Below are 27456 nucleotides of genomic sequence, written 5' to 3' on the forward strand. Positions count from 1 at the left end.
GGTGTTTGGGCTATTTATGCTGCGTTTTACGGTCGATTTGAGTTATGTATAGTCAGAACAATATGATATAGTTAATGCACAAAAAATTCGCTCTTTTCACAAATCTGTTTTCTAGACTTGTATTATCCTGTTTTGGTTGTTGACATTCTGTAGAAAAATGCCCTGCCCCTATGATTGCATGTTCTTTGTCTATTAAAAATATACAAATCATAGAAAGTATAGGCTATAACGGTCCTATTTAAATTACAGTTTTGCCAACTTAAATAGGCCTACACAAAAAAGGTTATCCCCTTTTTTGTAACTTCGTTTTATATATGACAACAGGTTATAGTGCTTGGGTACGTCCAAATTAGCTTGACAATAGCCACTATATGTCGAGAGCGAGCAGGTTTTTATGCGTTGCTAATAGCCTGCCCTACGCCATGTCTCCTAAATTACAGTAGCCTAAAGTAAAATCAAATCATTTTTTTCGCCTTGTTCGTGCGATAAGCAATGAACTGCGGTATTTTCAAGTTGCCTTATTGATATTTATTTAAAAAAAAAAAAAGTATAATAATTATATGATGTATGAGTGGGGTAGGCCTACGAGTCAGATGACAATTCGCAAAAGTGGGGTGCCTCGGCGCGATAGAAAAAGGTTTACGTACCACTTATCAACGCGATTTTGAAGCAATTTTTGCTATACCGGTACTGAGTTGGTCGGCATATTTATTTAGAAACCACACTTACTTATAATAGCGGAATCTCAACAACCTAAAATCTTTTTTTCCCACAAATAATGCCTAAAACGCGCCTACTGTAAAAACACTTGCTTAAAGGGTCGATGTAGCAAATCAAAACTATTACTCGTTTAGTTAAAATATTCGGCCCCACCCAAAATTCTTGGCTGGCTAGGCTTGTGGTTAATAATATAGCTTCGTTACCCACTTTTTGTGGAAATATTTTCGCAATTCTTCGTTTTAAAGTCCCGTGTTTTTTTAATCTTGGCGCCGTGTCAATTGCAGCCGCAACTCTAAACAAGCTCGGTCAATAGCTTTATGCTAAACTATTTTATAAAAAAAAAAATAATCGGCATACATCAAATAGCAAAACTTACCTGGTCTAAGTGTTAAATTTGATGATTAAATTTGTTTCATTAGTAATGCCTAGGTGTAACTCGCTTCTTAGAACTTACAAGTGTTATTAAAGATTTTTTTTAAATATGTATGCCTAAATAAACAAAAACATATAGCAACGAACCGATTGCAAATTTGATCGTCACCCGACCTACGAATGCCACATGCTTTGATGCTAAAATAACAACTTTTAGAAACGCATATATGTTGCACCAATAAACTTGATGTTTGGAATTTGGCGTAAAGCAGTTTTGTAATAGTTTGTTGTTTTGACACACGCTGAACAGCAAATGTCGGATGACATCGCACGAGGCATTTTAAACTGGTGAAGTATGGTTGGTTATGACAAGCAGAAACAGGTTGTTCTTGCCGACTCGTTCTTAGCTGGTGTATTGGGAGGAATAGTAACAAGAGCAATCGTTACACCGTTGGATGTTTTAAAGATAAGGTTTCAAGTGTGTGCTTCTACATGTTTGATATTTTAATAGAAGTAAAGGGTTAAAAACAAATTTGCTAATTTTATAAAACTTACTAACTTTAGAATGTTTTGTTACTATAGACCTGAAGCTCTTTCAAAACTAGATATTTTTCTATAGTTACAATCGGAAAGACATGCTAGCCAACTGAAGTATACAGGAATTGCTCAAGCTACTAGAACCATTTTGAGGGAAGAGGGTTTGTTAGCATTTTGGAAGGGCCATGTTCCTGCACAGTTCTTGTCCATGATTTATGGAGGAATGCAGGTTGCACATTATTTAATACCACATAGTGTACAACTTATTTAGCTATGTTTTACTTAAGTTATGTACATGTTTAGTTTGGTTCCTTTGAGCATTTCACAAAGGTTGCAGACAGCTTGTACCCACACAGCCGTGATGATCACTTTGCCAGAGCAACCATTCATTATGGTTGTGGAAGTTTGTCTGGATGTGTTTCCACCATTGTTGCTCAGCCAGTTGACGTACTACGAACACGATTTGCTGCACAAAAAGAGCCCAAGGTAAAGAATAGCAAATCTGTCTGCTCTTTTTATATGATTTAACTAACTTCTTATCGTTTTAATTTTGTTTTGCTGTACTTTAACATGTATGTAGATGTTCAAACATGTTTCTATTGCTGCATATAACATGTGGAAAACTGAGGGTATCCTGTGTTTTTACCAAGGCCTTACTCCAGCTTTAATTCAAGTGACTCCATATGCTGGGTTGCAGTTCGCCTCATATTCATTGCTTCAAGCTGCATGGCGGAAGTTATCTCTTCAAGAAGGTTAATTTAACTTACTCAAATTGGAGGTAAAGGACTGTTTATTTTTAAGGTTAAAAGCAAATTTGTTTTACAGGCTCTCTTGCTAACTTTACATGTGGTGCTGGTGCTGGAATTATTAGCAAGAGTATTGTTTACCCTCTTGATGTAGTAAAAAAAAGAATGCAAGTTAGTGTGAAATACAGACATCTAAAAACCCATAGGTGTTGTTCTAACAACGTTTGCTTTGCTTTAGGTACAAGGATTTGAAAAAGCCACAGTGAGCAAAGTTGTCAATTACAAAAATTTTAGACTCAATGTGACAGGCATTTGGAAACGAGAAGGCAAAAAGGGATTTTACAAAGGCATAAGTGCTGCTGTGTTGAAATCCTGTGCAACATCAGGACTTATATTTTTTACATATGAAATATTCTGCGATGTTCTCGGCAAAAGAAACCAACACTAACATTCTTAAATCGTAAGGAGTTAGTGCTATGCATCCTTTTTTATACATAGGATTTTTTAATCTCCTGAAGTGATGTGGTGTTATTCAAGCTTGAATGTCTGAAACAGTTCCCTTTAAACAGTCTAACTTTGTCATAAAATTCACTTTGAAAAAATTGATGCTCTCGATTTCAAATGATTTACCTGTATTGTCCTCTTTTTTGACTTGTGTCACAGTACCCCCTTACTTTACTGCGGTAATTTGTCTGACTTTGTTGAGCTTCATACTGACTTGCATCTGCCTGTGAGCACACATGTATGCTTTATTTTCCTGCCTTTTGCATTTCTATGCAGTGTGTTGACAACAGCCTATATTTTGTTGCTGCTTTATTCTCACATACACCATAGTTTTACTTTGGGAGCCACTTAATATCTCTAAAAAGACATGTTTCACTAAATTTTACTCTTGCCTTAAGTATACACATATATATAGTTTATTATTCATACAGTTAAAATTTGGTCATTTAATATATGCCACAGTAAAAATGTATTTATTAAATTTTTGCTGACATGTACCAGCTTTTAGAAGATAGTAAGTGAACCTATATGGACTTAACTATGGTTGGCATATGATTTGTTTCAATTTTGAATGTTGGTGCATGTTTAAAAATTGATTTAATATGTTTGCACTGTGTTTCCTGTTGGAAATAAATTGTTTCGTTTCGACCAATATCATTTATTGAATGAAAATCAAGTGAGGCAAGCGAAGTAAAGAAGCCAAATTATGGTTTATTGGAGCACAGTCGATGTATTTTTTTTTTCAGCCTTACTCTGTATCTGCTTCACCTCGCCCTTCATAAAGTTCATTTTACAGTAAACGAAAAATTTATGCAAATCCGACTTTGTGGCAACTCTCTAGCAGTTTGATATAAAAAGGGTGGAATCTGTCGTATGTTTGATTGTCTTAGACAGGCGAGCATGGCCTAGGCGCAAAGAGTCGCGCTGCAAGGCTTCATATGGCGGATTACTGCTGTTCAACAAATTGTTTGAGAATATAAAATATCTGATACAAATCGAAAAACATATTGCGCCGACTTTGAAGGTGTGGTACGGCTGCTTTGTACCTAAAGAGGGGTAATCGAACCTCAATTGCTAGCGTAAAGTATTATCAGGTCTTTAATACTGGATTTGGCGAAAACTATCATGTAACATTGCCTGAAAATTTTTTTCGGGATCTTTAGTAAGTTCAATTTAACAAAGCCTTCTAAATCTGGCCACAAAATGATCAAATTTTGTATAGGGCTATATATCCTACTGCAATACGCTGTTTGTGGTACTTATATGTATTGGATCCCTCATTATCTCTACTACTGACACAAAACAATGTTTAATTAATTTGAATCATCTAATAAAAAAGTGGTAACGTTTGAGATGTAGTTTTTTGACAGGGTTTTTATATTCTCATAAATCAACACTTGTAATACGTGCATTATGTTATTGAAATGTTGGTTCTGCGTGTTAACTGTGTGCTCATGAATATAAGAGTACGATGCAACACAACTTATTTTTACAAGAGCCAGAAATAAAAGGCAATTATAATTGCGATTTAGGGTCAAACCCAACAACAACCACGTGCATTCAAACGAACAAGCCAATAGGAAAATGGCAAAAGATGAAATTAACAAGCAATAAATTGTATATTTTTCAACGTCGTGATATGCTGTAGATGACATTGAAATAGAATTTACAGAAGTCTCATGTAAAAAGTCTACAGTTTCTTACCGACAAGCATATTCTCAAACCAATCGAAACAAGGTCGGTCCTTAGGTTCATCTATTTCATCCACTGAATATAATCCAAGCATAAGCATTACTATAGCGTCTAACAACGCATATATTGGGTTTATCTCATATAATTATAATTAACTAAGGCTTACAATAAACAGCGGAAACGGAAGGCAAAATTCACGAAAACAAATGCGCTTAAAATTCAAAGCCAAGCACACAAACCATGCAGCAGTGGCCAATTAGAAAAACAGTTAAGGCAAGGAAAGTACTCAAAAAAAAAAAAAAACCCGCCACATTAGACTTTCTAAAATGTTTACCATCCATATTTTGTATTTTATTATTAAAACAAGTTAAGCGAACGAACAGCGGGGTTGCTGCAATGACCACAAGATTTAACGCTGTAAAGCAGTGTTTCTCAACCTATTTTAACAGCGACCATAATATATTAAGCCCGGATAACGAAAGCTTTGGCGACTCAATTTTTATCATTGAAAATTTTGTAAGCGAACATAACATAAAACATTATAATTAATAAGTTCGATTTTAAATAAACTTAGTCATGTCTTCATATTGCTGACGCTATTGTTTTTCATAAAAAAAAATAGCAAAGAACCCATCTCAAAAATTTTAACAATACAAAACTACTGCAAAAGGCCAGCCAACCACATTAACGCCCACCAATTTTGGGTCGCGACCCACAGGTCGAGAAACACTACTGTAAAGTATGGACGATAATCTCTGTTTTGAAATTAGGCAATTGCACAATACAAACCATTATCGGCACTCAAACCAATAAAGCATGCAACAGAGTACCATTCAAACGTAGATGAAAAGTAGAGTTCGGCCTTTTAGCAAGGAAAACTTAGTTAACTGTGGTGCCACAAATTTAACTTCAGACAAGCAAAAGTGTATAGGAAAATAGATTCATAAATTACTTAACCTTATGACTAAAGTTTCTAACTTTTCGGCCATTTTTATGCCAAACTTGAACAAACAAAAATACGATACGCTTTAAGCTATGGCATCCCTTGTGCAATAACTTTACTCGACTTAGTAAAACATTAGCGATACTCTTGCCTAGGCGGGGAACCCATGTTAGCCTTGTGATATCCCTAATAAATAGCGTAGACTGGGGCAAGTGTTGCGGATTTCAAAGAAACGGCTAAGATGACACGATGCGCTCCACAATTGTTCTCCAGTTTTGATCCATTCCTTCGCAGATACGGTTGAGCGCCTTTAAATCACGTGACGCCATTTCTCGTAGTTCCTTGCCTACCGAGGTTCGCACATCTGTACGCAAATTGCAATGTCATTCGAAAGTTCAATTGTGAAAGTTTGTAAAAAAATTCAAACAACACACATAAAACATTTTACTAAATAAAATTGCATTAAATCTTCTAGATATAAAACTCTTATAATACAATCTACAAAATAACAAAAAGGGTCCAGTTAAAATTTTATCTAGAATGGAAATTTTATACAATACAAAAAGGCCAGTTTTTTTAAAATAACGATTTTTAAACACAAAAATCAAATGTTATGTTAGAAATGCAAACTGAATATGTAAAAAGAGAGACTGATGATGCCCTGATTGGCGAAATATATTTCTCTTTTATAAACTAGAACCTATAGTGATTGATTTTGACTGAGACAAGAAAGTCTAAAGTATATTGTTATGTTAGGAAATTACACATAGTTGTCTTTGTTAACGGAAGGAAATGACATATTTTTGTTAATCTGTCGATTTTTTTTATAAAGGTTTTTCTGCAAATGTACAGAGCAAAGGTTGCGAAGCGCAAAGATTTTGCTACTTTTAAATTGCTCTGTTTGTCAACACTACAGTACCTAAGGTTAATTTAGGGTGTAAGTGAAGTTAACCATGATTTGAAGAAAAACTAAAAAATGAATGGCCGAAAATTCCAAATAAATTATTGCGACTTCTCTTTTCACAAGTGGGATAACTGATGGTGAGCTTTCATTACCGTTTTATTTTGCCAATATGGAATTAGGTCATTACAAAATAGCTCCCCCTCCCACAGCTTACCGTTGTCCACGCTGGTATCGGCGCACACCTGGGCAAACACGGTCACGATGCGCGTCACTGACGTGACGTCACTGCCAACTTGCTCGTGACGCAAGAGTCGCGCGAGGCAGGCGTAGACTATAGCGTCCTCATCATGATCTTCGACCACCGGGACGTTGTTGAGCAGAACGGGAAGAACCTGGTAAGTGTGTAGCGGGATTTTAAATCAGTGCTTCCCATCCTTTTTCAGTTCGTGACCCACTTTTAATGCGAGATTTATTGTGTGACCCACGATGAGATATGACCAACGAATGAAAAACAAGTTAATCAGAAAAGAAACAATGTATACACATGCAATTTACTTTTAATGCGAAACTTGAGCCTGCATATTGGATATTATCAGATCAAATCGTTGATTGGAGACAAGCTCACACGCAATGCTACGCTATGATAATGTAATAATTTCCCGGTCTAATATAAAAAACTGTAACATTTAGAAATGATTCTTTTTTAAAAATGTGATATATAGGTTCAAAGTGCGATATTCTTGTTTTTGTCAACGGATTGAAACATTTTTGGGGACATACTGCAAATTTAAGGTGGATGAGACTATTTTGTTCAAAAATACCTTGAGGCACGGGTGTGGTGCACTGTAGCTAAACGGTAAAATTAGTAATACAATAAAAATATGACTGAATTACAATAATATCTGTTTACACAAAAGAAGTTTAACGGGACTTTCAAGCTATTTCAACATAGCAATGGCTTTTATTGTTCCATATATACTGTACAATCTATTAGCTATTTTTAATAAACCATAAAAAGTTTGTGGGCCGCCAATTAAGTGAAAGCGAAAAATGTTGGCGAATTAGAAAAAAACGCTGGCCATATTTGCCTCACAAGGACGAATATGATAAATTTTATACAGTAAAACACTCTTTTAGGCGGTAAACGATTATTATCGAATTATTCTTTTTCGTTAAATTTGGATCAGGCCAGAAAAAATGTAGTGTAGTTTTACTTGTATACGGAAAATAAATTCAATTCATGAACAGAACAAATATTTGAAAGATGAGTAAAAGTGTGGACAACTGCTGTGGCTGCTAAACAGGGAAAGTTGTTGATGGACGATCAAAGTTAGTTATATCGGGAAACGCAATCAGTTCGAAATAAATCGAATCATTACGCAAAACCTAGACTAATACTAATTATAGTTTATTACCATTTTTAATTTAGAAAACACACAACATGAATTGATAGTCATGAATGGTTGGCCTGCTTGACAGGAGTTTGAAAACTAACAAATATGCTAATTTTAAACACTGATCTGTAGTAACACATAACTCGTGTTTAGCCCAAGAGCTTACATTCGTCGTGATTTGTATAAAATACATGCGGCGTATTTTAACAAACAAAAGTACCCAAAAGAATGAAAATCGTCATCTGATCGAGAGGCACCGCGTCCTCGTTAGCCACGATCAGGCGACTGACGGCTCCCAGGACGTTGTCCACTACCCTCCTGTGCTTTTCCTTGCCAAGTGCCTGGGCCAGGCAGCCCAGAACGGCCGGGTAGCCGTCCCTGGCCGCGATTCCACCGTTTTGCAGTACGACGCCCAGTGCGTACACGGCGTTGTTTCGCACCTCAGGTTCGCCGTCCCTTCAAGATGAAAGAAATGCGGCGTCAGAAGAAATAAGACACACACAGACGCCATGTTTGCTGAATGCGTTCGGAGATTGAAGTGTTTTGCGTGGTCGCTTTGGTCGGGAGTTTTTTAAATTGCTCGCGATGAGTCAACACCGCTCACCAAGCGTTTACTTTTTGCGAGCGAGCAATTACTGATAGATAGAGACGTGCTGCGTTTTCTTATTAGACAAATTGAACATGTGAGGTTTGGCGAGGAGTAGAACATCAGGGATTCGTTGTTAACCCGCGACGAGTTTACCGACGTTGAGCCCAGCCACAAGTTTTATTGGTTGAATAAGGTGCTTTACCTGAAAGGGGAACTATGCCTGTTTTTCAAAGAAAAAGATCTGTTTGAGAAAGTTGATTCACACTTACACCCACGCCCAAGCCTTCGGAATTTTCCGTTTTGGGTAAACTTTGTGCGTTTTAACATCTCAATTCTAATGATTACTTTTTGCAAAAACTTGATTTATTGGATTTTACCATTTCGCAGAAAAAATATTGGAATTATATTTTCGGATCTTTTCAAGCAAAACCAAAAAGTTTTTTTAAAAAACACAGCCGCAGGTGGAACGCTAAATATTTTTAATCAAGTCAGCAAACATGGTAAGATGTGTGGGGTTCTACTTAACGCTCATAAGGGGACGTCAGTTTAACATTGTGAAACACAAAAAGAACAAACTTCATTAGCATTGTACGGACTTTTTGTTAAGGACAGCGATTTTGTGAAAAAACTGTTTCACCATTAAATTGGTTAACGGTTCAAAAATGCATTGATTATTATCAAACTGTTTGCTTGAAACTCCAGGGTGTCCTGGAAAATTTTGTTATGAGAATAACCTAACGCAATTAGTATTAGGCACGCGGGCAAGCTTCCGTGACTTGAATGCACATTCTGTGAGATAGCTGGCAAAAGTAGGGTATTCCCTTTGCTTGCCGTGGTACGGGCGATTGTTAGCTTTTTAATTTGCAAAAATGTGTCGCGATTTTTTATATTCTTTTTGTACCGCAAGCTAAAACAAATTAAAAACTACTTAACAAAATATGTTTTTACGTGGTTTGTTTCTAAATTTTTTCCTCTGAAAAAATACAGTAAAAATATATCTTTTCTAATCAACTGCTGTAAGTAAAACAGTTACCAATCATTGGTTGTTTTGCGGCATGTAAAAAAGAAACACTTTTTCTGGCAAAAATCGATTTGGATTACACCTGTTGAAATGTAGAATGAAGTTTTATGTCCAAGCGAAAACAGTCGCAGTTAAGACCATGCTTGTATAATTTATCCAGACTATAGCTAATATCGTGACAGATGCATACCTGGTCAGTTGAATCAGTCTTGGCACAAGGTGTTGTATTATCTGCGACGTGGATCCTGGACCAAGCTTTTCAACAGTTTCAGCGATCGTTCCCGCCGAGAAGGATCTTTCCGCCACGGAACTCGTTGCTTTCTGTGCATGATTTTATCGCAAATATACTGTTAGTAGGTTAAACGATTGTAGCGAAACGTACCACACAAACTATAATAAAAACTATAGTGTCGTTGTGTTAAAAAATGAGTATAATTTTATTCTAAATTTTGACAGGACGATGATAAACATGTTCAAGCCTGAATTGTGATGATAGAGAGTGCAGTGGTTTATATAAATGCTGACAAACGGGCGTGTGTACGTTTATCGATTGTATTCGTCTGCAAATGCAAAGCCGGTTTTCCACTTATTAGGACTTATTCTATAAGCACATCAGACTTTCATCTTACCATTTTGTTGAGAAAAGTAGGAAGACACGTGATGAAGTAGGGAAGGAAGGTTCCGCCAAGCTGCGCGGCCAGGGTTGGGAAGATTTCGCCACAGTACTCGATAAGCATCTCGTCGTATTCCGCCTACACAATAAAATCATACCGGGGAAAATCCAATGTGGGTAATGAGCAACACAACAGTGGCACATTGTAGAATGGCGGAGCTTTTAGTGAGTTTTACCGTTGCAATACGTGTTTACCCCGGAAATACGCTATAGAATGCGCGTTAGATGGACCAAGAAAGGAAAAACATGGCTGTTTTGGTCGTCAGCAATGCGTAAACACAATTCTTCTCAAAACAACCAAGGCGTGACGTTTACTCAAACTGTGGTCATACTCACGGTAGATTCAATTCGTCTAACACACACTGTTTCGCCTTAGAACACGTATACCTGCCAGATTATCTGTAAAAAGTAATAAACACTTTCTTATAAACTGTGCAAAAAAAAAACAAGGTATAGTTATCGCCTGGGAGAAAAAAACATTCGATTGCCATAAAAGGCTTTAAAAGTGTCACTAACATAGCTGACTGTACTGACTAATCATTTTAAGGCTAAGTTGCTACCTATAGATACACTGTTATAAATGTAACTGAGTTAAATATACTCGAATTAACTACAAGTCTGTATTGCTGCATACTGTTTAATTACTTCATATTATGTTGTGACCTCTTTCAATAAGCTTCGTTAAATTTTATGACATTACTTTCATATTTGTGCTCACAATCGTCTGCCGTAAAAGTTGGAAATACAGAACCACGTAAAATAATAATTTTCTGTCAGTTTAGATCAGTGATTCTCAAGAAGTGTGGCGCGACACACTTGAACGTGTCTCGAGAAAATCTCAAGTTTGTAACGTTTTGTAATTTTGGAGAAAACTGTTCTTGTAAAAAAATATGCATGCAAGCAAGCATGCTGGCCATAAAAGCACACTATCCATTAGAAAAGCGATAATATTAAGACGTTTATGTATGTCTTGGCCATGTATTATGGCCGATGGTCAATTTATAAAATTTTTGATTTGAAGAAAGTGTGTCGCCACTCGCCAGTATAATTTTTACTGTGTCGCAAGCAAAAAAGTTGAAGGACCAGTGGTTTAAAGGTTAAACCATGGGCTTTATGACCAGGAGTCGCCTTTTTCACACTCCTTTTGTACGAATTTTCTTTCTGTGGTCTCGAGGCATTGCTGTCAAGACAGAATTTTGCATTGTGAGAAAAAACAAGAAATAAATACCTGTTGGTCGTCTTCGTCGTCAGCATCTTCGTCTTGACAGGCTGCCTTCTGCTGCAGGATTTTTAACAAGGAGTTCATCAAAATCTAGCAGAAACAATACGAAGGTTAACCGAAGCAAGTGCAAGAATTATACTTTTATTTTGCGCACAGGGATGCCTGCTTAGAATGTGTGCACTCAATCGTGATAGATTGCTTGGTGCAGAATCAATGACGTGGATAGTTTTTGTTATTTTTCTTACTAATATTCTACAAATCAGTTTCCATTGTTGGATAAAAATACCCTTTGTTTAATTTCTCTTACATTATGGGTATAGAAGAATGGCATCAAAACATTTGAACGCAGAAACTAAAAGGCCCTGTCGTTTGTGTTACGATATGTGACGCGCCTGTTTATGCAGGAGTAAGTTGGTTGAAGTAGCATCAGCAACAAGGAAATGCAGTAGATTGCTGGCGCAGAAACTGGTCAATATACGGTAGACAACACAAACCAAGCCTGGGCGGTTTGCGCAACGTTTCGGCGTCACGTCACGTCATGACGAAATAAAAGGATAAAGTGTAAAAATAAACTGGGTTTGCCGGGATACTATTTTTGATTGTGTACATTAAGTAACTTTTAAAGTTGCAACTTACTTAGTAACTTTCAAAGTTGCAACGTTTTACAATTTTTTGGACTTTGTTAAAGCAATCTAATCTCTTTGCTGGCGTACAAAGTTGTAAACATGTTAACACTCTGTATTTTGGCGCGGTGTGGTTATCACATTCTATTATTTCCTAATCAATGTATCGCATTTGAAAAACAGTTATGAGCAGCACTTTTCTCAAGTGTAAAAACTCATAAATTTGGTATTTTTTTCGTATTTATTTTTTAACATTTTTTCTCTTTTGTTTTACGTTTTAAATAAAAAGACCGACAAAAGCAGCCTTAAGATTTTTAAAAGTCGCCAACCTTACAGTGCCCGAGAAATTGTCAAACCACACTGGTCAGCGGGAAACCACCCTACAATTAAGAGAGCGAAACCAAGGGAATACAGAAACAGCAAGCAACCAGAAAGCACGTTTGATCTTAAAGAATGAAGCATTTGGTTTGCGGTGATGCCCCAACGGGGCCGGCAGCCATGGGGTATATAAAAGGTTACAGTGCGTGGAGTTTACAAGACCGATTACAGCACCAGAGCATAGTTGAGTTACACGTATACAAAATAAACAAAGATGAGAAACTTCGTTACAGTCATGTTTGCCATCGTTCTAGTGGCCGTTTCAGGATTGCCCATGTAAGTATTGCTATAAGGACGATTCTACTAGCCTTTTTGAAGACAGATATTGTGTGCATGTACGATACAGTAAGATACTATTTTTGTTACTTTTAAAAGGGTTACCCCGCATCACATATGCTGTAAATAGCGAAAAGACGTAATAATGTCAAGTCAACGACAGCCATGAAGTAAATTAGACGCGCTTTTAACTTATGAACGTAAAACATTGCTGCGCACAATTTTACAAAGGGTTTTGTTTGCGCAGAAATGAAAACATGTATAAAGATTATCAAGAGGCAATCGAGCTCTTTAACAAGTTCAGCAACGAGACTGGAGAATCCGAAGGCAGCGTCTATGAAACGGGGCGGCGTTACCGAAGGCATGCAGGAAACGGCGATTGTCCAATAGGGAAGGAATTGAACGGAAACGAAAGACTCCGCGTGCGCAGCTTGTCGCCGTGGAAATATTTTACAGCCGATTTTAACGCAAGAAGGCAAGTATTTTTGTTTTTTGTTTGTTATTTCTGTTACCGTATACGAATCCTCGTGTTTCGCAGTCAGCCTAAACATACTGTCGCACCTTGCAATGTTAAATAAGCCTAAGCGAAAACCATTAAAGTGTTATGGCTATCAACAGTAAGCTTATTTATTTTGGTATAAATTTAACTTTCATTTAAATTTTTTAGGACGCCAAAAATTATTCCGCAAGCTGAATGCCTTTGTAAGGGTTGCCTTGATCCCGTAAACCGAACCGAAATGCTGGAGTTGATCAGCGTTCCCCTTAAATTTCAGCTGCCTGTCACATACAGTGGCTCGACAGAGCCGCAGGAAGTTACCGTTCAAATCGGCTGCACTTGCCAATTCCCAATTGAGGCCACGTAGAAAATCACTAAGACAGAAAACGTTTTTGCTAGGACATCTTTCGACTTCGTTTTTTTTAAATTGCGCCAGGACTATGACGTCATATGCTGATTGTTGCTTCATATGTATCAGCTTTAAAATGGCTTTCTAGTAGTGGATAGAAAAACGCACATACCGTTTTAAACGATTGTTCAGGTAGTTTTGCAGCCTTTATGTTGCCAGCTTAGTTATTGTGGGTCTTTCAAGCTCTCTTTTACGATTATTTTGATTTAAAATACAGTGTTTATTACCGTTATTGGACAAAGATTTAAGCTTAATTATTCCGGCTGTGAATTTAAATCGTTTTCAGAAAACACCATACACCTGCTATATAACACCATAATGTTCATGTGCAATGTGTTTCTTTACCATTTTTTATATACGTGTTTTATACTTGTTTTAGTTATTAAAGCTTCTTTTTTCAAAAAAGTTGATTGGTATAGGATTCTTTTCATGTTTACCAAATTAGTGGGAAGTGATGGAGTTGAGGTAACATAATATGGACAACAGGTCATGCAATGTACCGCTGATTATATTAGCAAATGCGCCAGGCTAGACTAGAATACCAGGACCAAATATGTTTAATTAGGGCAGAGATTTGAAGTTAACAGTATTTGGCCTTTGGTCGGCGGCCCCAAAAGCCTATCTTACATTTTAGCTATTTTTTCAGTGTTTTCACTGATGTGTTTTGTTTGCACTTTTGCAGACTAAGATAACCCCCTTGATATACGATCGATTTAACGCACTGTAAAAGTTTTTTGTGGACAATAATGTTAATAAAGAAACCTAAGATAAAATATATAATCTAAACATTGGAATTAAGAAACCATATCTGACAAAAGAGAAGCGTTGGCAAGGCGGGAAATTTAAAGTAATTTCACATAGATATACGCGATGAAACAATGAATATGCCGAACGATCGTTTCTTAAATGGCCGAGACAAACGGCTTAAGCAACAAAAAACAAACCCGTAATATACAGCATCAAGTTTTTAAAAGGAATAGTCTGCCTTCCCTTGCAGTGGCGTAGCCAGCCGAAAAATTTGGGGGGGGGGCCAAAAAGTTTGAACTTTTTGTTTAGCTTTTGTCATTGTATTTACCGCCGTAACGATCACAATAACAATGTTAGCAAACCGTTTCGAGCAGCAACTGACTGAGTGTTGACGCAATACTCCATTTCCAAGAAAACCATTCAAACAGCAAAAACTGACTTTTAAGTAGTAAAACTACATTAATGTATAGCAAATCTAATATTAACTACATCGTTTGTGACTTAACAGTGCATGACAATTGAAGGTGTGGCATGACTGTGATCGACTGTTGTGGTACTGCTCACAAATGCTAAAAAACAAAGTATTAAGAGTAAAATATTTATAAATTTTTTTGGGGGGGCCATGGCCCCTCAGCCCCCCCCCCTGGCTACGCCTATGTTCCCTTGTGCATTATATATCAATACCAGAACCTCATAGGCAGACTTGGACAACTAGATAATCTTGGTTTTCTAATTCATTGAATTAGAGCAAAATGCGGCTGATGCTAATTCTAATCTAATTTTTTATTGCTTGTGTGATCTAATTCTAATCTTATTCGGATTTGCCGAATATGCTACTTTGTCCAACGGCATTTTTATTCTCTTAGTTCAAATAAATAATTTCTAAAAGGCATAAAAAGGCATAAAAATTAGCACACACAAGAATAAATTGCGATTAAAATTTAAACTGTTTGTAAATAATTAAATGTTATTCTAGTTCAAATTTGATTTTATAAGAATTCGGTTCATGATACCTTTCCGTTAGTGAATACCAATCACGAAATACGTAGACGCAGAACAAAGAATAATAAACAGTTAATAATACCCAAACAAACCGAAAACTTTAAATATAAAACTCTACCACTCTAATTAACTCTAAATACACACCAGACAAAAAAACGGTTCCTTATGCTGCCGTGGGCAGTTACCTAGTTCGGGGCCTACTTCCGGGACGGCAACTGTAGCCTATATAGATAGTGTTTCTCACAGGAATGGGCCTAACCACGATTTACATGTGCTGAGATATTTCCGGCCTACTTTTCAGATATGGAAAGAACTCAACCACAACCCTCATATTTTTTCAATTTGCGGTTGGGTCGAAATTTGTGTACCATTTCTTAATATTAAAGGTGTATCAAACAACATGCTAAGCTTCTAACAAACCAAATTTGACAAAACGATTAATTACAGTATATTTTTTTTTATCAAAATATAAAGCAGTTAAAACTAGGAATTGGTTAAAACTGGGCACTTAGCAACTAAATAAGAAATACAATAACGCGTTTTTTGTGCCTTAAAGATCTCACAAGATGGCGCTGTTTAGCCATTTAAAAAAATATATAGCCACTTTTAGCTAAATAGTAACTTTCTTGGAAGAGGTAACTGTCTGGATTTCGGCGAAATGTGATAAATGTAGGCCATGATCGTATTTATATGTCGTTTGGTATTGTGGTGGTCTGGCAGATCTATCGACGAATCCGTCCCGAATTTAAATATCTTCTTCAGTATGGTCAAAAGTCCCGAGTGGGCCACACCACGGCAGGCTCCCCAGCCAAAAATAGGATAAAAAACATACACTACTGATCGTCGAAGAACGCAGAAGAACGCAAGTAAAAACGGGATCTAAATCTTGTACCTATTAACCCGGGAGCCAGCAGAGATTTAAATAGCATATCTAAAACCCCCAAAATTTCGGTTTAAATATCATGTCGAGTAATCGATAAAACCTATCTTAAATGTTGTGCCACCACATATCAGTGGTCAATAAATAGCCGATCTTAAGTGCGGGAAATGGTGCAAAACCGATTTAAAACCACCCTTTATGGGGTCACCATGTCACGTTTAAATATCATTTGGAGTACATTAATAAAACTGGGTGAAAAGAAACTTTATATCCTACTGTAACAGGAATGGTAGGTCTTAAGTTGAGGTTTTGGTGCAAAATACATTTAAGACCGGGTAAAATGTAGCACATGTACCTTCTTATAAATTCCGATAGAGGGCGCTATGTTTATTTTTGTATTAACTCAGATTTCGCCATAAACTGGAATGTTCTTGTTTTTTGCCGTTCTTTTGATGAAAAAATGTTTTAAGAACGATTACACACATAACTTCATGGTCATGGTAAAGAAGGAGGAATGAAATGCCAATGAAGGAGGTTGTCGAATCTTAACAAATACAAAAAAAAAGAAATCTGTCTGATCAAAATGCCATATTTTAGCATAATTTTATTTGAACATTACATATATTCGTTTGACTGGCAACCTGTTTAAAATGGTAATTTTCAATGTTAATGTCAATATTATTCATGTTATCTCTTTATTAATTAATTGTTCGTGTTCGTCAATATAGCATTCAACGTCGCTTAGTCCTTTCAATAAAGAGCGCATAGCGCGAACGAAAGTCGCTCCCGAATTAACCACCCCGAAAGGCATTTTGAGAAATTCGTACATACCGCAGCGCGTAACGAAAGCCGTTTTGTGAATGTCCTCCTTAGCAACGGGTACCTGTCAGTTTTGTAAGATCCAGTTTAGTAACAGTCTTTGGAAAACCTCTTCGGCTGTTGGCATCGGCTCCGGATCAAACAGGGATATATTGTTCAACTTTCTATGGTCGATCCGATTAAAACCATTTTTTTTCTTCACGACAACCACAGGCGATGCGTATGCTGAGCCGGATCGTCGTATTATTCCTAGTTGTAACATCTAGTCGATCTCGCGCTTTAATTCGTCCCTCATGTGGTAAGAAACGGTATCCGGTTTCGACCGCACCGGCCGATCATCCTTGAGCTGAATACGATGTTGAAGAAAACCAACATTTCCTGGTTAATCGCTAAAAATGTCCACATAAACATTTGCAGCCGCTAACGCCTCCCCCTTCTGTTTCGCCGTCAACTCTTCGCCAAACTGGATAGACTATAGTGACGTCATCATGGTTGTGTATCACTCACAGCCGTACAACCCTGGTGGACCAGTGATATATCTTGGTTGCCGGTGGTAGGCATGGAAAAGACGATTTTTTCCATTCGCATTCAGGACATAATCACACTGTCATCGTTTCTCCACAACTATGTATGCGCCATTCAACTGGAGAAGGAACTTGTTCAGCAGCAGTAGAGCTTTATCGCCTACTTCCATCCGTCGTGGTTTGGCTTTTTTGATATAATACCTCTTGTATCTCTCTCCTGAGTTCTTCTTTGGCCAGTGATAGAGTCGTCTCAATCTTTTTTATTAGATCAATAACACACTGGTAGCTTGACTTCCCTGTCGTATCCGTGTTTGGGTCCTCCTGTGAAAGTAGTTAAATTGATGAAAATCCCGTTGATTCTTGAGGAACTTCGCGACAAGAACAAAGCACCTTTAAATCTGTTCCATTGTTTTGGCTGGTTACAACACAGCCTTTTGAGCATTTTCTTTAGAATCCCGTTAAATTTTTCTACAACCCATTACACATAAGCTGATAGGGACCTGTCGTCAGATGCTTAATCATAAGAAGACGGCACTTCTTGCATACACTCCGAAACAAATTGAGTCCCTAAGTCGCTCAACACTTCGTCAGGAATTCTTAATCGACTATACATGTCGACCAGTGCCTCTGCCACGGTTTCAGCCGTTGATATTTCTCAGCAGCAAAAGAAGTTCCTCCAGATACTATCGAGTGTTTTTTTAATACCCATATGCCCGGTCATAATGGAATCAAGGGCAACCTTAATAACGCTTTCTTTTAGATTAGTTTTACTTTGGGAGCCACTTAATATCTCTAAAAAGACATGTTTCACTAAATTTTACTCTTGCCTTAAGTATACACATATATATAGTTTATTATTCATACAGTTAAAATTTGGTCATTTAATATATGCCACAGTAAAAATGTATTTATTAAATTTTTGCTGACATGTACCAGCTTTTAGAAAAGACATGTTTCACTAAATTTTACTCTTGCCTTAAGTATACACATATATATAGTTTATTATTCATACAGTTAAAATTTGGTCATTTAATATATGCCACAGTAAAAATGTATTTATTAAATTTTTGCTGACATGTACCAGCCTTTTTTTTACCTATATGGACTTAACTATGGTTGGCATATGATTTGTTTCAATTTTGAATGTTGGTGCATGTTTAAAAATTGATTTAATATGTTTGCACTGTGTTTCCTGTTGGAAATAAATTGTTTCGTTTCGACCAATATCATTTATTGAATGAAAATCAAGTGAGGCAAGCGAAGTAAAGAAGACAAATTATGGTTTATTGGAGCACAGTCGATGTATTTTTTTTTTCAGCCTTGCTCTGTATCTGCTTCACCTCGCCCTTCATAAAGTTCATTTTACAGTAAACGAAAAATTTATGCAAATCCGACTTTGTGGCAACTCTCTAGCAGTTTGATATAAAAAGGGTGGAATCTGTCGTATGTTTGATTGTCTTAGACAGGCGAGCATGGCCTAGGCACAAAGAGTCGCGCTGCAAGGCTTCATATGGCGGATTACTGCTGTTTAACAAATTGTTTGAGAATATAAATATCTGATACAAATCGAAAAACATATTGCGCCGACTTTGAAGGTGTGGTACGGCTGCTTTGTACCTAAAGAGGGGTAATCGAACCTCAATTGCTAGCGTAAAGTATTATCAGGTCTTTTTTGGGGAAAATTGATCCGCATTTTACTGGATTTGGAGAAAACTATCATGTAACATTGCCTGACAATTTTTTTCGGGATCTTTAGTAAGTTCAATTTAACAAACCCTTCTAAATCTGGCCACAAAATGATTAAATTTTGTATAGGCCTATATCCTACTGCAGTGCGCTGTTTGTGGTACTTATATGTATTGGATCCCTCATTATCTCTACTACTGGCACAAAACAATGTTTAATTAATTTGAATCATCTAATAAAAAAGTGGTAAAGTTTGAGATGTAGTTTTTTGACAGGGTTTTTATATTCTCATAAATCAACACTTGTAATACTTGCATTATGTTATTGAAATGTTGGTTCTGCGTGTTAACTGTGTGCTCATGAATATAAGAGTACGATGCAACACAACTTATTTGGACAAGAGCCAGAAATAAAGGCAATTATAATTGCGATTTGGGCTCAAACCCAACAACAACCACGTGCATACAAACGAACAAGCCAATAGGAAAATGGCAAAAGATGAAATTAACAAGCAATAAATTGTATATTTTTCAACGTCGTGATATGCTGTAGATGACATTGAAATAGAATTTACAGAAGTCTCATGTAAAAAGTCTACAGTTTCTTACCGACAAGCATATTCTCAAACCAATCGAAACAAGGTCGGTCCTTAGGTTCATCTATTTCATCCACTGAATATAATCCAAACAGAAGCATTACTATAGCGTCTAACAACGCATATATTGGGTTTATCTCATATAATTATAATTAACTAAGGCTTACAATAAACAGCGGAAACGAAAGGCAAAATTCACGAAAACAAATGCGCTTAAAATTCAAAGCCAAGCACACAAACCATGCAGCAGTGGCCAATTAGAAAAACAGTTAAGGCAAGGAAAGTACTCAAAAAAAAAAAAAAACCCGCCACATTAGACCTTCTAAAATGTTTACCATCCATATTTGTATTTTATTATTAAAACAAGTTAAGCGAACGAACAGCGGGGTTGCTGCAACGACCACAAGATTTAACGCTGTAAAGCAGTGTTTCTCAACCTATTTTAACAGCGACCATAATATATTAAGCCCGGATAACGAAAGCTTTGGCGACTCAATTTTTATCATTGAAAATTTTGTAAGCGAACATAACATAAAACATTATAATTAATAAGTTCGATTTTAAATAAACTTAGTCATGTCTTCATATTGCTGACGCTATTGTTTTTCATAAAAAAAAAAAAAAAATAGCAAAGAACCCATCTCAAAAATTTTAACAATACAAAACTACTGCAAAAGGCCAGCCAACCACATCAACGCCCACCAATTTTGGGTCGCGACCCACAGGTCGAGAAACACTACTGTAAAGTATGGACGATAATCTCTGTTTTGAAATTAGGCAATTGCACAATACAAACCATTATCGGCACTCAAACCAATAAAGCATGCAACAGAGTACCATTCAAACGTAGATGAAAAGTAGAGTTCGGCCTTTTAGCAAGGAAAACTTAGTTAACTGTGGTGCCACAAATTTAACTTCAGACAAGCAAAAGTGTATAGGAAAAAAGATTCATAAATTACTTAACCTTATGACTAAAGTTTCTAACTTTTCGGACATTTTTATGCCAAACTTGAACAAACAAAAATACGATACGCTTTAAGCTATGGCATCCCTTGTGCAATAACTTTACTCGACTTAGTAAAACATTAGCGATACTCTTGCCTAGGCGGGGAACCCATGTTGGCCTTGTGATATCCCTAATAAATAGCGTAGACTGGGGCAAGTGTTGCGGATTTCAAAGAAACGGCTAAGATGACACGATGCGCTCCACAATTGTTCTCCAGTTTTGATCCATTCCTTCGCAGATACGGTTGAGCGCCTTTAAATCACGTGACGCCATTTCTCGTAGTTCCTTGCCTACCGAGGTTCGCACATCTGTACGCAAATTGCAATGTCATTCGAAAGTTTGTAAAAAAATTCAAACAACACACATAAAACATTTTACTAAATAAAATTGCATTAAATCTTCTAGATATAAAACTCTTATAATACGATCTACAAAATAACAAAAAGGGTCCAGTTAAAATTTTATCTAGAATGGAAATTTTATACAATACAAAAAGGTCAGTTTTTTTAAAATAACGTTTTTTAAACACAAAAATCAAATGTTATGTTAGAAATGCAAACTGAATATGTAAAAAGAGAGACTGATGATGCCCTGATTGGCGAAATATATTTCTCTTTTATAAACTAGAACCTATAGTGACTGATTTTGACTGAGACAAGAAAGTTAGGAAATTACTCATAGTTGTCTTTGTTAACGGAAGGAAATGACATATTTTTGTTAATCTGTCGATATTTTTTATAAAGGTTTTCTGCAAATGTACAGAGCAAAGGTTGCGAAGCGCAAAGATTTTGCTACTTTTAAATTGCTCTGTTTGTCAACACTACGGTAGCTAAGGTTAATTAAGGGTGTAAGTGGAGTAAACCATGATTTGAAGAAAAACTAAAAAACGAATGGCCGAAAATTCCAAATAAATTATTGCGACTTCTCTTTTCACAAGTGGGATAACTGATGGTGAGCTTTCATTACCGTTTTATTTTGCCAATATGGAATTAGGTCATTACAAAATAGCTCCCCCTTCCACCGCTCACCGTTGTCCACGCTGGTATCGGCGCACACCTGGGCAAACACGGTCACGATGCGGGTCACTGACGTGACGTCACTGCCAACTTGCTCGTGACGCAAGAGTCGCGCGAGGCAGGCGTAGACTATAGCGTCCTCATCATGATCTTCGACCACCGGGACGTTGTTGAGCAGAACGGGAAGAACCTGGTAAGTGTGTAGCGGGATTTTAAATCAGTGCTTCCCATCCTTTTTCAGTTCGTGACCCACTTTTAATGCGAGTTTTATTGTGTGACCCACGATGAGATATGACCAACGAATGAAAAACAAGTTAATCAGAAAAGAAACAATGTATACACATGCAATTTACTTTTAATGCGAAACTTGAGCCTGCATGTTGGATATTATCAGATCAAATCGTTGATTGGAGACAAGCTCACACGCAATGCTACGTTATGATAATGCAATAATTTCCCGGTCTAATATAAAAAACTGTAACATTTAGAAATGATTCTTTTTTAAAAATGTGATATATAGGTTTAAAGTGCGATATTCTTGTTTTTGTCAACGGATTGAAAAAAAAAAATGTTGGCGAATTAGAAAAAAAAAACGCTGGCCATATTTGCCTCACAAGGACGAATATGATTTTATATAGTAAAACACTCTTTTAGGCGGTAAACGATTATTATCGAATTATTCTTTTTCGTTAAATTTGGACCAGGCCAGAAAAAATGTAGTGTAGTTTTACTTGTATACGGAAAATAAATTCAATACATGAACAGAACAAATATTTGAAAGATGAGTAAAAGTGTGGACAACTGCTTTGGCTGCTAAACAGGGAAAGTTGTTGATGGACGATCAAAGTTAGTTATATCGGGAAACGCAATCAGTTCGAAATAAATCGAATCATTACGCAAAACCTAGACTAATACTAACTATAGTTTATTACCATTTTTAATATACCGAAAGCCATTGCAGACTCTAACCGAATCTGTCGATCAATGATGCAAGCAGGGCAGACTAGAAAAACAACTAGCCTGCAGTGAGGTTCGAACTCACGACCTCCGGTCAAGCCGGGACCGTCGCTCTACCAACTGAGCTATGCAGGCTCAGAAGTACAAGCAACTTCAATTGAAGGGGATTAATGATATGGTACTGTGAATCCCCTTCAATTGAAGTTGCTTGTACTAACACATTGAGCAAGCATTGGCGTATGGTTGTTTCTCGACTCGTTCCCTTCTGAGCCTGCATAGCTCAGTTGGTAGAGCGACGGTCCCGGCTTGACCGGAGGTCGTGAGTTCGAACCTCACTGCAGGCTAGTTGTTTTTCTAGTCTGCCCTGCTTGCATCATTGATCGACAGATTCGGTTAGAGTCTGCAATGGCTTTCGGTATACTAATGATATGTAAGTCGTAATCGTTGGTCAAAAAGCAGCTTCAGAAGGGCTAGATTTCAGTTGTAAACACACATGTGTGTTCATGTTTCATTACCATTTTTAATTTAGAAAACACACAACATGAATTGATAGTCATGAATGGTTGGCCTGCTTGACAGGAGTTTGAAAACTAACAAATATGCTAATTTTAAACACTGATCTGTAGTAACACATAACTCGTGTTTAGCCCAAGAGCTTACATTCGTCGTGATTTGTATAAAATACATGCGGCGTATTTTAACAAACAAAAGTACCCAAAAGAATGGAAATCGTCACCTGATCGAGAGGAACCGCGTCCTCGTTGGCCACGATCAGGCGACTGACGGCTCCCAGGACGTTGTCCACAACCCTCCTGTGCTTTTCCTTGCCAAGTGCCTGGGCCAGGCAGCCCAGAACGGCCGGGTAGCTGTCCCTGGCCGCGGTTCCACCGTTTTGCAGTACGACGCCCAGTGCGTACACGGCGTTGTTTCGCACCTCAGGTTCGCCGTCCCTTCAAGATGAAAGAAATGCGGCGTCAGCAGAAATAAGACACACACAGACGCCATGTTTGCTGAATGCGTTCGGAGATTGAAGTGTTTTGCGTGGTCGCTTTGGTCGGGAGTTTTTTAAATTGCTCGCGATGAGTCAACACCGCTCACCAAGCGTTTACTTTTTGCGAGCGAGCAATTACTGATAGATAGAGACGTGCTGCGTTTTCTTATTAGACAAATTGAACATGTGAGGTTTGGCGAGGAGTAGAACATCAGGGATTCGTTGTTAACCCGCGACGAGTTTACCGACGTTGAGCCCAGCCACAAGTTTTATTGGTTGAATAAGGTGCTTTACCTGAAAGGGGAACTATGCCTGTTTTTCAAAGAAAAAGATCTGTTTGAGAAAGTTGATTCACACTTACACCCACGCCCAAGCCTTCGGAATTTTCCTTTTTGGGTAAACTTTGTGCGTTTTAACATCTCAATTCTAGTGATTACTTTTTGCAAAAACTTGATTTATTGGATTTTACCATTTCGCAGAAAAAATATTGGAATTATATTTTCGGATTTTTTCAAGCAAAACCAAAAAGTTTTTTGACTCATTAAAACACAGCCGTGAGAAACCCATGACCTGTAAAAAACATTTAAGTCGTTTTAAGAATCGTGCTCTTAATAATAGTGCGTTATTAAAAACAAGAATCCGACTAGGTCAAACCGGTGTCATCCAATGAGCAAACAGTGTAGGTGGAACGCTAAATATTTTTAATCAAGTCAGCAAACATGGTAAGATGTGTGGGATTCTACTTAACGCTCTTAAGGGGGCGTCAGTTTATCATTGTAAAACACAAAAAGAACAAACTTCATTAGCATTGTACGGACTTTTTGTTTGAAGGACAGCGTTTTTGTGAAAAAACTGTTTCACCATTAAATTGGTTAACGGTTAAAAAATGCATTGATTATTATCAAACTGTTTGCCTGAAACTCCAGGGTGTCCTGGAAAATTTTGTTATGAGAATAACCTAACGCAATTAGTATTAGGCACACGGACAAGCTTCCGTGACTTGAATGCACATTCTGTTAGATAGCTAGTAAAAGTAGGGTATTCCCTTTGCTTGCCGTGGTACGGACGATTGTTAGCTTTTTAATTTGCAAAAATATGTCGCGATTTTTTATATTCTTTTTGTACCGCAAGCTAAAACAAATTAAAAACTACTTAACAAAATATGTTTTTACGTGGTTTGTTTCTAAATTTTTTCCTCTGAAAAAATACAGTAAAAATATATCTTTTCTAATCAACTGCTGCAAGTAAAACAGTTACCAATCATTGGTTGTTTTGCGGCATGTAAAAAAGAAACACTTTTTCTGGCAAAAATCGATTTGGATTACACCTGTTGAAATGTAGAATGAAGTTTTATGTCCAAGCGAAAACAGTCGCAGTTAAGACCATGCTTGTATAATTTATCCAGACTATAGCTAATATCGTGACAGATGCATACCTGGTCAGTTGAATCAGTCTTGGCACAAGGTGTTGTATTATCTGCGACGTGGATCCTGGACCAAGCTTTTCAACAGTTTCAGCGATCGTTCCCGCCGAGAAGGATCTTTCCGCCACGGAACTCGTTGCTTTCTGTGCATGATTTTATCGCAAATATACTGTTAGTAGGTTAAACGATTGTAGCGAAACGTACCACACAAACTATAATAAAAACTATAGTGACGTTGTGTTAAAAAATGAGTATAATTTTATTCTAAATTTTGACAGGACGATGATAAACATTTTCAAGCCTGAATTGTGATGATAGAGAGTGCAGTGGTTTATATAAATGCTGACAAACGGGCGTGTGTACGTTTATCGATTGTATTCGTCTGCAAATGCAAAGCCGGTTTTCCACTTATTAGGACTTATTCTATAAGCACATCAGACTCTCATCTTACCATTTTGTTGAGAAAAGTAGGAAGACACGTGATGAAGTAGGGAAGGAAGGTTCCGCCAAGCTGCGCGGCCAGGGTTGGGAAGATTTCGCCACAGTACTCGATAAGCATCTCGTCGTATTCCGCCTACACAATAAAATCATACCGGGGAAAATCCAATGTGGGTAATGAGCAACACAACAGTGGCTCATTGTAGAATGGCGGAGCTTTTAGTGAGTTTTACCGTTGCAATACGTGTTTACCCCGGAAATACGCTATAGAATGCGCGTTAGATGGACCAAGAAAGGAAAAACATGGCTGTTTTGGTCGTCAGCAATGCGTAAACACAATTCTTCTCAAAACAACCAAGGCGTGACGTTTACTCAAACTGTGGTCATACTCACGGTAGATTCAATTCGTCTAACACACACTGTTTCGCCTTAGAACACGTATACCTGCCAGATTATCTGTAAAAAGTAATAAACACTTTCTTATAAACTGTGCAAAAAAAAAACAAGGTATAGTTATCGCCTGGGAGAAAAAAACATTCGATTGCCATAAAAGGCTTTAAAAGTGTCACTAACATAGCTGACTGTACTGACTAATCATTTTAAGGCTAAGTTGCTACCTATAGATACACTGTTATAAATGTAACTGAGTTAAATATACTCGAATTAACTACAAGTCTGTATTGCTGCATACTGTTTAATTACTTCATATTATGTTGTGACCTCTTTCAATAAGCTTCGTTAAATTTTATGACATTACTTTCATATTTGTGCTCTCAATCGTCTGCCGTAAAAGTTGGAAATACAGAACCACGTAAAATAATAATTTTCTGTCAGTTTAGATCAGTGATTCTCAAGAAGTGTGGCGCGACACACTTGAACGTGTCTCGAGAAAATCTCAAGTTTGTAACGTTTTGTAATTTTGGAGAAAACTGTTCTTGTAAAAAAATATGCATGCAAGCAAGCATGCTGGCCATAAAAGCACACTATCCATTAGAAAAGCGATAATATTAAGACGTTTATGTATGTCTTGGCCATGTATTATGGGCGATGGTCAATTTATAAAATTATTGATTTGAAGAAAGTGTGTCGCCACTCGCCAGTATAATTTTTACTGTGTCGCAAGCAAAAAAGTTGAAGCACCAGTGGTTTAAAGGTTAAACCATGGGCTTTATGACCAGGAGTCGCCTTTTTCACACTCCTTTTGTACGAATTTTCTTTCTGTGGTCTCGAGGCATTGCTGTCAAGACAGAATTTTGCATTGTGAGAAAAAACAAGAAATAAATACCTGTTGGTCGTCTTCGTCGTCAGCATCTTCGTCTTGACAGGCTGCCTTCTGCTGCAGGATTTTTAACAAGGAGTTCATCAAAATCTAGCAGAAACAATACGAAGGTTAACCGAAGCAAGTGCAAGTATTATACTTTTATTTTGCGCACAGGGATGCCTGCTTAGAATGTGTGCACTCAATCGTGATAGATTGCTTGGTGCAGAATCAATGACGTGGATAGTTATTGTTATTTTTCTTACTAATATTCTACAAATCAGTTTCCATTGTTGGATAAAAATACCCTTTGTTTAATTTCTCTTACATTATGTGTATAGAAGAATGGCATCAAAACATTTGGACGCAGAAACTGAAAGGCCCTGTCGTTTGTGTTACGATATGTGACGCGCCTGTTTATGCAGGAGTAAGTTGGTTGAAGTAGCATCAGCAACAAGGAAATGCAGTAGATTGCTGGCGCAGAAACTGGTCAATATACGGTAGACAACACAAACCAAGCCTGGGCGGTTTGCGCAACGTTTCGGCGTCACGTCACGTCATGACGAAATAAAAGGATAAAGTGTAAAAATAAACTGGGTTTGCCGGGATACTATT

General features: G+C 37.2%; 4 protein-coding genes and 2 non-coding genes across 7 annotated transcripts; 2 read left to right on the plus strand and 4 right to left on the minus strand.

Moving 5' to 3' along the window:
- Positions 1-1303: 1303 nt before the first annotated feature.
- On the plus strand, positions 1304-3522 carry LOC146160853 (mitochondrial thiamine pyrophosphate carrier-like). Of its 2 annotated transcripts, none has more exons than XM_083384774.1 (6): positions 1304-1570; positions 1712-1858; positions 1933-2115; positions 2210-2381; positions 2455-2546; positions 2614-3522. In XM_083384774.1, the coding sequence occupies exons 1-6, from the start codon at positions 1448-1450 to the stop codon at positions 2821-2823; spliced, it is 927 nt and encodes a 308-aa protein (XP_083240900.1). In that variant the 5' UTR covers positions 1304-1447; the 3' UTR covers positions 2824-3522. The 2 variants fall into 2 exon arrangements, with proteins under 2 accessions (XP_083240900.1, XP_083240901.1); XM_083384775.1 differs by having other exon boundaries at positions 1446-1563.
- A 1403-nt stretch (positions 3523-4925) lies between these two features.
- Positions 4926-6999, minus strand: LOC146160854 (uncharacterized). The gene is made up of 3 exons (XM_083385034.1): positions 6988-6999; positions 6633-6810; positions 4926-5878 (listed from the first exon to the last, which is right to left on the minus strand). Exons 1-3 carry the CDS (start codon positions 6997-6999, stop codon positions 5751-5753), a joined length of 318 nt encoding a protein of 105 aa, XP_083241160.1. The 3' UTR covers positions 4926-5750.
- Positions 7000-7742: 743 nt separating this feature from the next.
- Positions 7743-10707, minus strand: LOC146160855 (importin-4-like). The gene is made up of 3 exons (XM_083384531.1): positions 10052-10707; positions 9613-9743; positions 7743-8268 (listed from the first exon to the last, which is right to left on the minus strand). The coding sequence occupies exons 1-3, from the start codon at positions 10157-10159 to the stop codon at positions 8016-8018; spliced, it is 492 nt and encodes a 163-aa protein (XP_083240657.1). The 5' UTR covers positions 10160-10707; the 3' UTR covers positions 7743-8015.
- A 9687-nt stretch (positions 10708-20394) lies between these two features.
- LOC146160856 (importin-4-like) lies at positions 20395-27012 on the minus strand. Its single transcript, XM_083384530.1, has 6 exons — positions 26869-27012; positions 25597-25719; positions 25158-25288; positions 23468-23681; positions 21787-21964; positions 20395-21066 (listed from the first exon to the last, which is right to left on the minus strand). The coding sequence occupies exons 1-6, from the start codon at positions 26944-26946 to the stop codon at positions 20939-20941; spliced, it is 852 nt and encodes a 283-aa protein (XP_083240656.1). The 5' UTR covers positions 26947-27012; the 3' UTR covers positions 20395-20938.
- Positions 22792-22866, minus strand: Trnaa-ggc (transfer RNA alanine (anticodon GGC)). The gene has a single exon. It is a non-coding gene; the product is annotated as a tRNA-Ala (tRNA).
- Trnaa-ggc (transfer RNA alanine (anticodon GGC)) lies at positions 23001-23075 on the plus strand. The gene has a single exon. It is a non-coding gene; the product is annotated as a tRNA-Ala (tRNA).
- Positions 27013-27456: the final 444 nt, after the last annotated feature.

The sequence above is a fragment of the Ascidiella aspersa genome, chromosome 3, assembly GCF_963924565.1.
Source record: "Ascidiella aspersa chromosome 3, kaAscAspe10.2, whole genome shotgun sequence".
Taxonomy (NCBI): Eukaryota; Metazoa; Chordata; class Ascidiacea; order Phlebobranchia; family Ascidiidae; genus Ascidiella; species Ascidiella aspersa.